Source organism: Lithobates pipiens, unplaced genomic scaffold, assembly GCF_037356315.1.
Source record: "Lithobates pipiens isolate NorthernLeopardFrog02 unplaced genomic scaffold, aLitPip1_a1.2 Scaffold_16, whole genome shotgun sequence".
Taxonomy (NCBI): Eukaryota; Metazoa; Chordata; class Amphibia; order Anura; family Ranidae; genus Lithobates; species Lithobates pipiens.
In genome coordinates, this window is record NW_027507748.1 from 402661440 (window position 1) to 402673915 (window position 12476).

Genomic DNA, 12476 nt, shown 5'->3' on the forward strand with positions numbered 1-12476 from the left:
TTATGCAGAGCTGCACCAGATTTTGCACTCTTTTGTTTTAGTAAATCAACCCCTTTAGGTCAATGCAGTTGGGTATTTAATTTTGGCCGCCGTATTTACAGGAAAAAATAAAAAATAAAATAAGATCTGCAAAAAACTGAAATCCAAGATCAAACAATAACTCTAGACTGTGAAGATTTTAGCACTGTACAGAACAGGTTAAAGCCATTTTACTGAATAAGTTGTACAGTAGTATTTTTTTGTGAAAGCAACAACGTAAACGTGAAACAACCTGTTTAATGTGAAACTTGCAGGAAATAACACATCCCTCACCATTTCAAGCACCTTGAAATAGGAATGGATGTAGTGGGAGAAGAAAATATGAAGGGCATTTAAAGATTGTCATTTTAGAACCATTAGTCAAGCCCTTATACCAGCATGGTAAAAATAAATAATTTACCATATTTAAAGAAAACATCTACATATGCTTCATTTTCTGCCAGAAACATTATGGGTTTAATTGGGTTGCCTGAAACCCAATACTGTAAATTACAGTTCAGACATTGGAAATATTTTCCATAAAAAAAATAATCAATTTCTTTTAAAAAATAATTAACTGCTTTTGAATGCTATTGAACACAAAGTACCATTTTTTATGCCTAGAAGGAATCTAGCCTACGAGAGCATTAGATTGCTCCTGAGACACCAGTCTGCACTGTATAGTAATGCCTACATAGATCTACAGAGCAAACTTACCTCAGCAACAACTGCTGGAGACACAAAAGACTTTTTCCTCACACGGTTAAAACAGGGCATCAAATTCCATCATATACAACGACATTATAAACAGATATGCTGTGGCAGATTACAGCAAATTTTATTTTAAATGACCACGTTCCCTTTTTGTTAAAATATTAAATAAGCCTAGTAATACTTTATAATGCAAACAGAAAAAATATGGTTGACCAAAGAAACCAACTATTTTTTCTGCTCTGACTAAAGTAAACTAAAACATGCCTGGTTGAGTTGGGTAACTGAACTTTGCACTATCCAATTAAGGTTTAAGCATGCAATTATTACAAATGTATTTTTCTATGGAAAATACAAAATGTAAAGTCTCCCTTTAAGAGGAAATAAAAGTTTTTTCTTTCTTTATAATTAACTGCTTTTGAATGCTATTGAACACAAAGTACCATTTTTTATGCCTAGAAGGAATCTAGCCTACGAGAGCATTAGATTGCTCCTGAGACACCAGTCTGCACTGTATAGTAATGCCTACATAGATCTACAGAGCAAACTTACCTCAGCAACAACTGCTGGAGACACAAAAGACTTTTTCCTCACACGGTTAAAACAGGGCATCAAATTCCATCATATACAACGACATTATAAACAGATATGCTGTGGCAGATTACAGCAAATTTTATTTTAAATGACCACGTTCCCTTTTTGTTAAAATATTAAATAAGCCTAGTAATACTTTATAATGCAAACAGAAAAAATATGGTTGACCAAAGAAACCAACTATTTTTTCTGCTCTGACTAAAGTAAACTAAAACATGCCTGGTTGAGTTGGGTAACTGAACTTTGCACTATCCAATTAAGGTTTAAGCATGCAATTATTACAAATGTATTTTTCTATGGAAAATACAAAATGTAAAGTCTCCCTTTAAGAGGAAATAAAAGTTTTTTCTTTCTTTATGTGAAGTGATAAATATGCACCAATCAAATCATGAAATCCAAAATAGGAACAACAATTTTTATAATGCATTTCTGGGGAAACTATTTCTAATAAGGATTTCCTTTAGAATTGTGGGAAGTTTAATAAATCTTTCAATGTCATACATTTTCAGCCACCTTCTACTCCAAGTCTTCAGGTACTGCTGTCTTAGTATGGCATGCCAGCTTTATACAGACACTACAATTTCTTCAGCATTTAAAGCCTGCTGTGATACATTGAAATAAAACTCTGCTGGAACGGTTCATAAAATTGTTATTTGGATTAATATTCAGCAAGGTGGAAGTGCACATGTATTCAGAGGCAAATGTACAGTTTTCAATATACTGGTGTGCTTTAGGAGGCTTCATTTACATAAAAGTGAGAATCCACAAAGCATGCAGCATCATCTGGAACAAGAACCCAGGGTAAAATGCCAAAGAATCAGGCAGTCCATGCACTCGTCGATTTGTTTGGGTAGTTGATGGCAAAGCTTATAGACGCAATGTTTTTCAGTGCCTGTAAAAGAGTAAAAAACATGATGAACATAGTGAAATAATTTTGATTACATTTGCTGAACTTTAAGGCAGAATTGTTCTAGAACTTGCTTAAACTTAACTGCTACTAACAGGCCTGCGAGTCAAACAAAAACAAAACAAACACAAATCAATCCACGAGGGGAACAATCTTCTGGATTCCAAATGTACCATACATGGTGAGAATAATTCCACTGAGCAGAGATCTTACCTCTGTGCCTGGGATGCAGAGATGTTACCTTAGACTGCTTTCTAAAGTATGAACAGTTGTACTGAGAAAATATCTCAACTGTGCTTCTGAAAATGCTGGTTGCATGGGTGTCAGTGAATGCTTCATTACATACAGGTATGCATACATACCTGTTTTAGGACAGTGACTCGGGAAAGACGGATGCCATTTGAATAAATATGACAACTAGGCAACTAACCTTTTTTAAGTTAGTCAGCCGCTACAGGACAGGTTGAAGTGACTATAGGTTTCAGCTGTAAGAAAATATCAGCCTCATGTAAGGTATACATATATATATATATATATATATATATATATATATATATATATAAGGTGTTTCATATAATCCTATGTGACTACTGTCAGACTAAACAGTACAAATCAAATTTCATGCTACTCGGTTTGATCTAAGTTTGTTGATGAAGCAGAAGGCTGAGGGGCTGGGGAGTGGAGAATATTGTTCTACCACCCTGTAGAAAAAAAGCTCATCCTCTGAGTTTAACAAGGCTAGAATGACACTTTGATTGCTGATGAACTTTGGATGCAGTGTAAGACACACAAATTAAAGACTAAGTTCACCTTTGTAACATGTCCCCACTGTATTTAGGATGTAACATGTGCAGCAGGGTGGATTTGATTTAAACCATGATTTAAATCACTAGTAAAAAAGACTTGCTTTAAAGAGCAACTGTTACCCCTGTCCTTCAGCAGTTCCTCTGACCCGCTGTTGACTCGACAGTCCCATTCACTTTAATGGGACGGCTGGTGACACAACAAGGTGAGGAACGTGGTGGCAGAAAGTGACTGGATGCCTGCTAACGGGCGCTACTATGATGGATCTGAAATGACAGGTGCTCTTTAAATGTAAAGACTTATTCTTGCTGGTAGTTAGAATCTTTAATATTTGCAAACAAAATTAAGGTTTCCTATTTAGAATAATAAGCTGTCAGGTGAGTAAAAACGATTTCAGAACCGATTTGATCATACAGTTTGAAGTGTACATAGATTTGCAAAATAATGGGATAAAGGAATATTCTTGAACTTTGGTCTATCTCACGGTTACTGTGACATTGTGTGAATGCATTAATGCAGTGCATGTTCTCTCAGCTTGCAGAGCTTGAATTCATTGAAAGTTTACAAAAAGTGTAAATATTACAGAATATACAGCCTCATGCTACATAACTAAGCTCCATTTCCTGCTGAATAAACTAAATTATTAATGTATCTTAAATAGAAAACCATCTTTAGATCGATTTTTACTCCAAAAGCATTTTATTAAAATAAACTTGATAAAAATAAAAAAATTTAATCGATTTAACCACTTCGTTACTGGACTATAGTCATATGACATCCGCAGATGGGATCTCCCATCCTGGGTGGGCGTCATATGACGTCCTCGGTTTCTCGCCACTCCTGCAGTAACGAGATGTTCTTGGGTTCTCCTCCTCACACACTAATCGTGGGGGGAGACTGGGGGTCTCCTGGGAGTGCAGGGAGGGGGTTGTATACTGGATGGGGGGGCTGTATACTGGATGAGGGGGCTGTGTTCTGGATGCGGGGCTGTTTACTGTGCAAGGGGAGAGGGACTGTGTACTGTAAAGGGGGCTGTGAAAACATTTTTTCCTTTTACTTCCCTCTTAAAATTGGGGTGTGTGTTATACACCGATAAATACGGTAATCACTTTCACACAGACTAAATAAAACACTGATATAGGTTATTTTCACCACAGAAATGGAGAATACATTGTGGCCTACATTTTTGAAAGAAAGATTGTTTCTGTTATAAAATTTAGCAAATACAGAAAAACATTTTTTTTCAAAATTGGTCTTTCATTTATTTTGCAAAAAATTTAAAACAATGATGACTAAATACCACCAAAAGAAATCTACATTTGTGTGAAGAAAATGATATAAATTCAGTTTGGGTACAGTGTTGCATAATCGCGCAATTGTCATTCAAAGTGTGATAGTGCTGAATGCTGAAAATTGGCCTGGGCAGGAAGGGGGTAAAGTGCCTGGTATTGAAGTGGTTAAACAAGACTGAAGAGGCTGTTCAGCAGGGTACAAACACATTTTGGGTACAAACACGCTTACCTGTTCTGTGTAAACGCTGATTTGTTCATCTGTGGTTAAACTAATGAGAAAATCTTGCAAGCAGCCAAGCTCCTGTAGTGAAAAACCATGAGAGACTATTAGTAGTTTTGAACATGCACAGTTCTTACCATTGTTTTACCACTTAAGGACCGAGCCTCTTTCTGAGATTTGTTGTTTACAAGTTAAAAACAGTTTTTTTTTGCTAGAAAATTACTTAGAACCCCCAAACATTATAATTTTTTCTTCCCAACACCCTAGAGAATAAAATGGCAGTTGTTGCAATACTCTGTCAGACCGTATTTGCGCAGCGGTCTTACACAAGTGCCCTTTTTGTTTGTGAAAAAAAAGACAGGATTTTTAAAACAGCTTACTTGGAAAATCCTTTTCTTTGATGTACATCAGGGACACAGAGCCATAGTAGTTACTACGTGGGTTATAGGGCCACTGATAGGTGATGGACACTGGCACGCCCTAAGGCAAGAAGTGCACTCCCTATATAACCCCTCCCACTACTGAGAGTCCTCAGTTTTGTAGCCAATACAAGTGTAAACCAAGAAGTTCCGATACTCTTCTAGCAGAAGAAATGGCAACCAAAAATATTATCTTTCTTGTCAAAAGAAACAAGGGAATTTCCCGTAAAGTCTCAAAAAAAGGCTGATTCCACAAGCCAATAAGACCAAAATTAAATCCCAAGGATTCAGAGGTGCCTCGATAGGGGGATTAACCCGTGTTAACCCCTGAATAAAGCTACGCACCAGAGAGTGGGAAGCAAGAGGTCACTGAAAAAACACTGACAAGGCCGAGATCTGGCCCTTGATAGAACAAGACCAGCTTAATTTCAGATCCCATTTGCAGGAAATCAAGGATCCTGCCTATGACATACTTCCTGGGGTGCCAACCCCCCCCCGGATCCACACCAAGAAACATATGCCTTCCAGACTCTATAGTAAATGATTCTGGAAGCCGGGTTCCTGGCATTAATCAAAGTAGACTAAAGGAGATCACCCACGATCCTTTATAAAGTGGGTTTCAACAGTCAAACTTGTTAAATTTTGCGTCCGTAAGGTAGGAAGGAATACCTGACCTTGTCCGAGAAGGTCTGGCCATAATGGCAGAGACCGAGGGACTCCTACCGCCAGAATCACCTCCTTTTGCTCCTGCGGAGAAGGTGTGGAAGTAGCAGAACTGGAGGAAACGCATAGATCGGTGAAAATTGATCCCATGGGAAGCCTAATGCGTCTGTTCCGCATACTAGCAGATCCCTCGTTCTTGACACAAAGTTGTCGACTTTGTTGTTGAATCTTGACGAGAATAGGTCCATGTCTGGAATACCCCATCTCTGACATATCGCTAGGAAGATATCGAGGTGAAGAGATCATTATTCTGCCCAAGCTAGAACAGGATTCACCTCTTTTTTGGGCTGCACGACTTCTCATGCCCCCCTGGTGATTGATGTAAGCCACAGCTGTGGTATTGTCGGACTGAATCCCGACAGGACAATCCCGTAGTCTGACCGTCCATGATTCTAGGGCCGTACTGCCCTAATCTCCAAAATGTTGATAGGCAAGGTCCTCTCTAACTTGGACCATCTCCCCTGGACAGAATCTTCTTCCAGGGCTGCTCCCCAGCCTAGAAGGCCGGCATCTGTTGTCACCACTTTCCAGGATACAGGTAGAAAAAGATTTCCCCTTTTGAAGGTGGCTGGATATCAACCACCAATTTAGGCTCTGACGTATGTCGGGAGACAAGCGTATTGGAAAAATCTAAGGCCTGAATCTTTTTGTTCCAGACTGACAGGATGGTGTTTTGAAGCAGTCTTGAGTGAAAACTATTTTCCCCAACAGTCTCATGCACAGCCGAATGGAAGAATTTTTCCTTGTTTTCAGAAGTTGAATTAGTCCTATAATGGAACGGATTCTTGACTGGGGTAAGAGTACCTTCTTCTGTAAGGTATCTATGACCAGCCCCAAGTACTGTAATCGCCTTGATGGTTTTAAGGAGGATTTTTCTAGGTTGAGTATCCAACCCAGAGATTCCAGGTAGTTTACAGCTGTGATCAGACTCTGGTTTAGACCCGAGACTGAATGATCTATTAAAAGTAGGCTAGGAACCATGAAAAGGTTTGAATAAAAACCTGTGTCCTGTTCCTCTAAGGGAACCTCTGATATCACCAACTGGGAAAAGAGCTGATCCAGAGCTAGAGACTTATTTTTCTCTGGATCCCTGGGAACAGTAGATCTTAGAAAACGAGGAGATGGAAATTCTCGGAACTCTAGTTTGTAACCTAGAGAAACTGAAGAAGCCACCTATCTGTCTTGACATTGTTCCTGCCAAATCTTTGAAAATTGCAGGAGCCTTCCCCCCACCAGAGCGAGAGGGGGTGCCCCTTCATAAGGAGGCTTTAGCATTCTGCTTTGTGGGCTTTCTGCTCCAAGAGCTCTTTTGACCCTGGTGCTGCCCTTGGGGTCTTCCACTTGAACCTGACGGTTGAGGCCTTCGAGACTGCCTAGAGGCTGATGCCCCTGGCACAGGTGAGGAAGCACACTTAGAGAAATGTTTGAACTTCTTCTTTGCTGGTAAAATAGAACTTTTCCCATTAGAGATCCTTTGGAGGTATTTGGAGGTATTTATCTAGCTCGTCTCCAAATAGCCATTCACCATGAAGAGGGAACTGGCCAAGAGTCTTTTACACGGTGCTTCGGCTGATAAATTTTCAGCCACTGAACTCTGCGAGAAAGCACTAGCCTAAGCATAAGCCACAAGGATTGAATGATAATATCTTTCATAGCATCTACTGTGAAAACATTGTAGTGCGTCTGATACACTAGCCCATTGCTGGGTCTGCTGATCAGGCAGAATCTCAAGTATCTCCACAAACTGTTCCTAATGGACACCAATTGCCACAAGAATCGGCTGCGCTACTGAACTTGCTAAAGACAAATTGCCTTTGGAAAGAAGTTCCAACTTTTTATCTGTTGGATCCTTTAACATTAGCGCATTATCCACCGGACACATGAGACTTGTTCACTGAGGCAATTGCAGCATCCATTGCTGGTATTCCCATTTCTTATAGAAATCCTCTTCCATAGGATAAACTGTGGAGAATTTCCTAGGAGGATAATATGTTTATCTGGATGTTCCCATTCAGAATACAAAGCTTTTTAGCCATGAATGAATGGGAAAGGCATCCCCAGATGGGGGAGGTTTAAATGATCCCAAACCAGAGGTGGGTTCATCAAGAGCCTGCGCTGCAGGCAGCAAAAAAAAAAAAAAAAGGTTTTAACCAAACTAAAGGGAGTGCACAAGCAACCTGTCTTGTGATACTACTCCTATATTAGGCTCCTCAGAAGAGGATATATTAGTATCTTCAAAATCTTTTGGAAGATATTCCTGATCCCCTGCCCCTTGCACCTCAATAAGAGGGTCCTGAGCACTGGATGGGTATCTGCTATGTTTAGACCCACTATGGAGAGATATCATAGCGTCAATCTTCTTTTCCAAATTGCAAATGGTAGAAGCGAAAAACCTCCTGTGTGATATATACAGGGACTGAGGTGTCTAGTTCAGCTGCAACAACAGTCTCCCCTGACCTCTGAATCTGACCGGCCGCATCACTCTCAGAAGAGGATGAAATTCTTTTGGAAATGGATTTAGTTTATTGTGAAACCATTGACCCCCTTTAGAACCCTTTAGAGGAGTTCCTGGTCCCTTTTCCATTCATAGCCTGAAGCACAAAAGCCGAGGCACTACCAAAAAGAATGTACACTGCTAGGTTATAGTTCAGCGCTATAAGCTGCCAATACCTAGCCTGGTAAAGTAATAATGTGTCAAAGGAAAAAAATGCCTGTGTCCCCAACCTGAAGTAAGCCAACCTCCTGCTCATGTGTCTCTCCATGGCCAGCAGCAGCTACATACAGTGCTTTAAAAACTTACTACACGTGTGGCCAGCATCTGACGCCATTAGCCCCGCCCCCACGCTAATTATGGCCCCCCCATCTTTCAAAAGAGTATTTTCCCATGCAAACAGCAGACATGGTGGTGGGGAGGGTAAAAACTACAGCTGAGCGGCTGCGCGGTCTGTAGTCTTTTTAAAAAAATAAAATGAAAATGCTTTTGGCATATAGGTCCCCCAAAGGAAGGATTCCAACATTAGAGGTGCAGGAGGAGAACCAGTCCCCCCTTTCTTACCGGAGGCTCTGCTTGTTGTGGCCGGAGGAGAGGAGGAATGAAGGCTTCTAACACAGTGCTGTTTCCAGCATCAGGCGGTGAGTGCTCAATACAGACCCCAGTGGTGACACATAGGCATGACAACATTATAACTTCTCCACTTACCTTTCCTCGCTGCAGGGTTATCTGAGATAAACCCAATCTTCACCCTTCACGGTGGGCTCCGAAACCTTTAGGAACAGGGGAACCTAGAGGTTACCCACAATCCTGGATTTGCAACAGCACCCTGCCAGTAAAACTTTATGGCCTTCCTACCAAAAAGTACTGGATCCCAGGGTCCAGCTCTCTAAAAAGAGAAAAAAAAAAAAAGAAAGAATGTTCTCTTCCTTTTTCTTAATTCATATGGTCTGCATTCCACTTACAATTTTAGCAAGAGAGAAGAGGATGTGATGTAATCACTGTTCTAAGAGATCCTCCCTGTCAGAATGCAGGCTGCATTTTTTTGAATCATAGAGCTGACTTCCTGAAAAATCAATGGGACAACTCTATTAAACGCTGCAGTTTACTACCGCTTGAAGGATCGACAATGGTGACTACTTTCCATCCCTTTGGTGTTGCCCATGTGTTGGGCGATTCTTTATAAAGTAGCAGACCCTTCAGAAAACACGTGTGGAGAACAGCAGCAGCAAGATCTTTTCCACAGACACCAACGAGCCTTGGTTCATGTGAGATGAATTGAAGCGTGCCGGGTATATTACCTACGGTTTGGGCAGTGTGCAATAAGGAGATCAGTAGGAGTATCTGAGGGTCCAGGAGAAATATATTATAAAACACATGTTTTCTGTGACCCTCTGTAACGGGGCGTCAGAGTTCCGGTAAGAAGTAAATCTTCACATATTGGTGGTGGACCGAACACATTTCACAATTTGAAGATTGGATTCTTTTTCTTCATGGATGGACTTTAATATTTAATATATTATCTGCAGTTTGCACGGGTGTAGGTTTTATGTTTACACTCACTCATTTTTATTTATTTTTAGGGTTATCAATTTTTGGTCACATTGTATTAATTTTTGTCCTCCATTATCAATTTTGTTAGGACTTCTAATCATTATTTAATGCCAAAATTGTCACTAGTTTACGGATGCTTTTTGTTCATTATTTGCACATTCGTTTTCTGTCACATCAGAATTGCGCTGATCCTTTTTTTAATAAAAAAAATAAGACAACAGTAAAGTTAGCCCAATTTGTTCTTATATTGTGAAAGATAATGTTACGCCGAGTAAATTGATACCCAACATGTCACGCTTCGAAATTGCACCCGCTCGTGGAATGGCAACAAACTTTTACCCTTAAAAATTTCCATAGGCGACATTTGAAAATTTCTGCAGGTTGCATGTTTTGAGCTACAGAGGAGGTCTAGGGCTAGAATTATTGCTCTTGCTCTACTGATCGCAGCGATACCTCACATGTGTGTTTTGAACATTGTTTTCATATGCGGGATGGGGCACGTTTAAAAAAAGAAAAAAAAAAAAAACATTTTCCTATTTATTTTACCTTTTATTTTTAGATAGTTTTTTTTTAAATTGTCACTTTTATTCCAATTACAAGGAATGTAAACATCCCTTGTAGCAGAAAAAAGCATGACAGGACCTCTTAAATATGAGATCTGGGATCAAAAAGACCTCAGATCTCATATTTACACTAAAATGCAATAATAAAATAAATGCGATTTGTCATTAAAAAAAAACAGCCCTTTAAGAGCTATGGGCGGAAGTGACGTTTTGACGTCGCTTCTGTCCAGCAATTGTATGGAGACAGGTGTGCTAAGAAAGCGTCAGCATGGTGATAAAGAGGAATTGAACTCTGGCAGCTGTACCCAAAAGACAGGGAGAGGGAAAAGTACCCTTCATTGCCTGTGGTCTCCCTACGCTGATTTTTCCCCATTACAGATTTGTTCTGCACTATCTGTGTAGGGCAGGCTGTGTTGGTAGAACAGTGAGCAGCACAGCAATGGTATCACCAAATCTCAAGCCAAATAATTATTTGATCCCCTGCAGATTTTGTAAGTTTGCCCACTTACAAAGAAATGGTCTATAATTGTTATCATATGTGTATTTTAAATGATAGGGACAGAATATTAACCACAAATCCAGAAAAAAACACATGGTACAAAATGTTATAAATTGAGATGCAGTTCAGTGAGTAAAATAAGTATTTGATCCCTAAGCAAAACATAACTTAAGCCCCATACACACGATCCGAAAATCGTACGGAAAAATGCATTAGAATCGATCAGACGATAATCAGATTGTTAGTACAGAGCTTTCAAGAGCCGATCAGGACAGTTCATCTGATATTATTCTATCGGATATGCATGTAAAAATTTTTCGTACAATGCAAATGCATTTCCAACACATGACATCACTTCCGAATTTTATTCTGTTGTATGAGAATTTCCGTGACTTTCGATTCGACATGAGATTAGCATGCAAAAAAAAAACCTGACAATCGTTCGTCCGATAATCGGTCATGTGTACGGGGCATTAGTACTTGGAGAAATCCTGGAAATTTGAGATAACCTCTATTTTGTGGGATTTTATGGGCAACAAGAAAAAAAAAATATTTATAAAAAAATATATTTCATTTTTTGTACAAAATCTTAATAACAATTCATAAAGAAATTAAATAAAAAAGAAAATATACAATCTCAATCTTTTCTAAAAACAATGCATTTAAAAGAGAATGATACTATCCGCTTGGTGATCCCAAGACCTCCAGATGACTGGTGGTGGTGGAATGAGCGGGTCATCCAATGCGCTTCGATATTTTATAGTAAATATAATCTTCTTCAGGGATGAGATATTGTAACATTCTCTATAATAGATTGGACAAGATCCATTAGATGGACATCAAAAACACTATTTATCAAATACGTAATCCAGTTTCAGATAATGATTATAAAGTAACTCACTATTCCAAATTGGTTCAAAAAGACAAATGCATTTCCCCAACAACCGAGGGAGAGAGGTAGGGGACACCCACACCATCATTTTAAAAATGACACCAAGGGAGATGCCGCCATTCCCTTTCTCCAACAGGGATGTTGTAGGAGAATATTACAAAGAAATATTGGCAAAACTTTAGCCCCACAACAGAGCTACTTATTTTTTTTGATGGGGTAAGTCTTTATTACTGTTTTTTTGGGAGAGCATTCCTGGACTTTTAAGGACTTTTCCCTATAGTCTTATTGGCGAAACTGCATCTTTATTTAAGTGCCATTTGTGGATTGTTATATCCAGTCCTCCTGTATGGGATGTCAGAGAGGCATGGGTGAACCTGTCTAAATGAGGTGAAGACTTCCTCTCTCCCTCGGTTGTTGGGGAAATGCATTTGTCTTTTTGAACCAATTTTGAATAGTGAGTTACTTTATAATTATTTTCTGAAACTGGATTACGTATTTGATAAATAGTGTTTTTGACATACATCTAATGGATCTTGTTCAATCTATTATAGAGAACGTTACAATATCTCATCCCTGAAGAAGATTATATTTACTATAAAATGATGATGACCTGTAGGTCGAAACGCGTCGGGAGGACTCCGCCACTGCCTATTTCCTCTGATATGCTTTGTTGATCACTTTGGAAATGTGAGTTTGAACTATTTTTATTAAAGGCTTTTTTAAAAAAAAACGTTATTATGCCATGTTGGCTTTGTTTCTTCATCTTCCATGCCTGAGCTGTTGTCGGAG

General features: G+C 39.3%; 1 protein-coding gene across 3 annotated transcripts in view; it reads right to left on the reverse strand.

The window, feature by feature from the left end:
- Nucleotides 1-1145: 1145 nt before the first annotated feature.
- The window catches only part of ZZEF1 (zinc finger ZZ-type and EF-hand domain containing 1), a 424884-nt gene continuing 413553 nt past the window's right edge, over nucleotides 1146-12476 (reverse strand). For all 3 annotated transcript variants that reach the window (XM_077482353.1, XM_077482352.1, XM_077482354.1), the window contains 2 exons: nucleotides 4556-4627; nucleotides 1146-2215 (listed from right to left, as the gene is read on the reverse strand). In XM_077482353.1, the coding sequence (XP_077338479.1) occupies nucleotides 2141-2215; nucleotides 4556-4627 (147 nt within the window). In that variant the 3' untranslated portion in view covers nucleotides 1146-2140. The remainder of the gene's footprint in view (nucleotides 2216-4555; nucleotides 4628-12476) is intronic.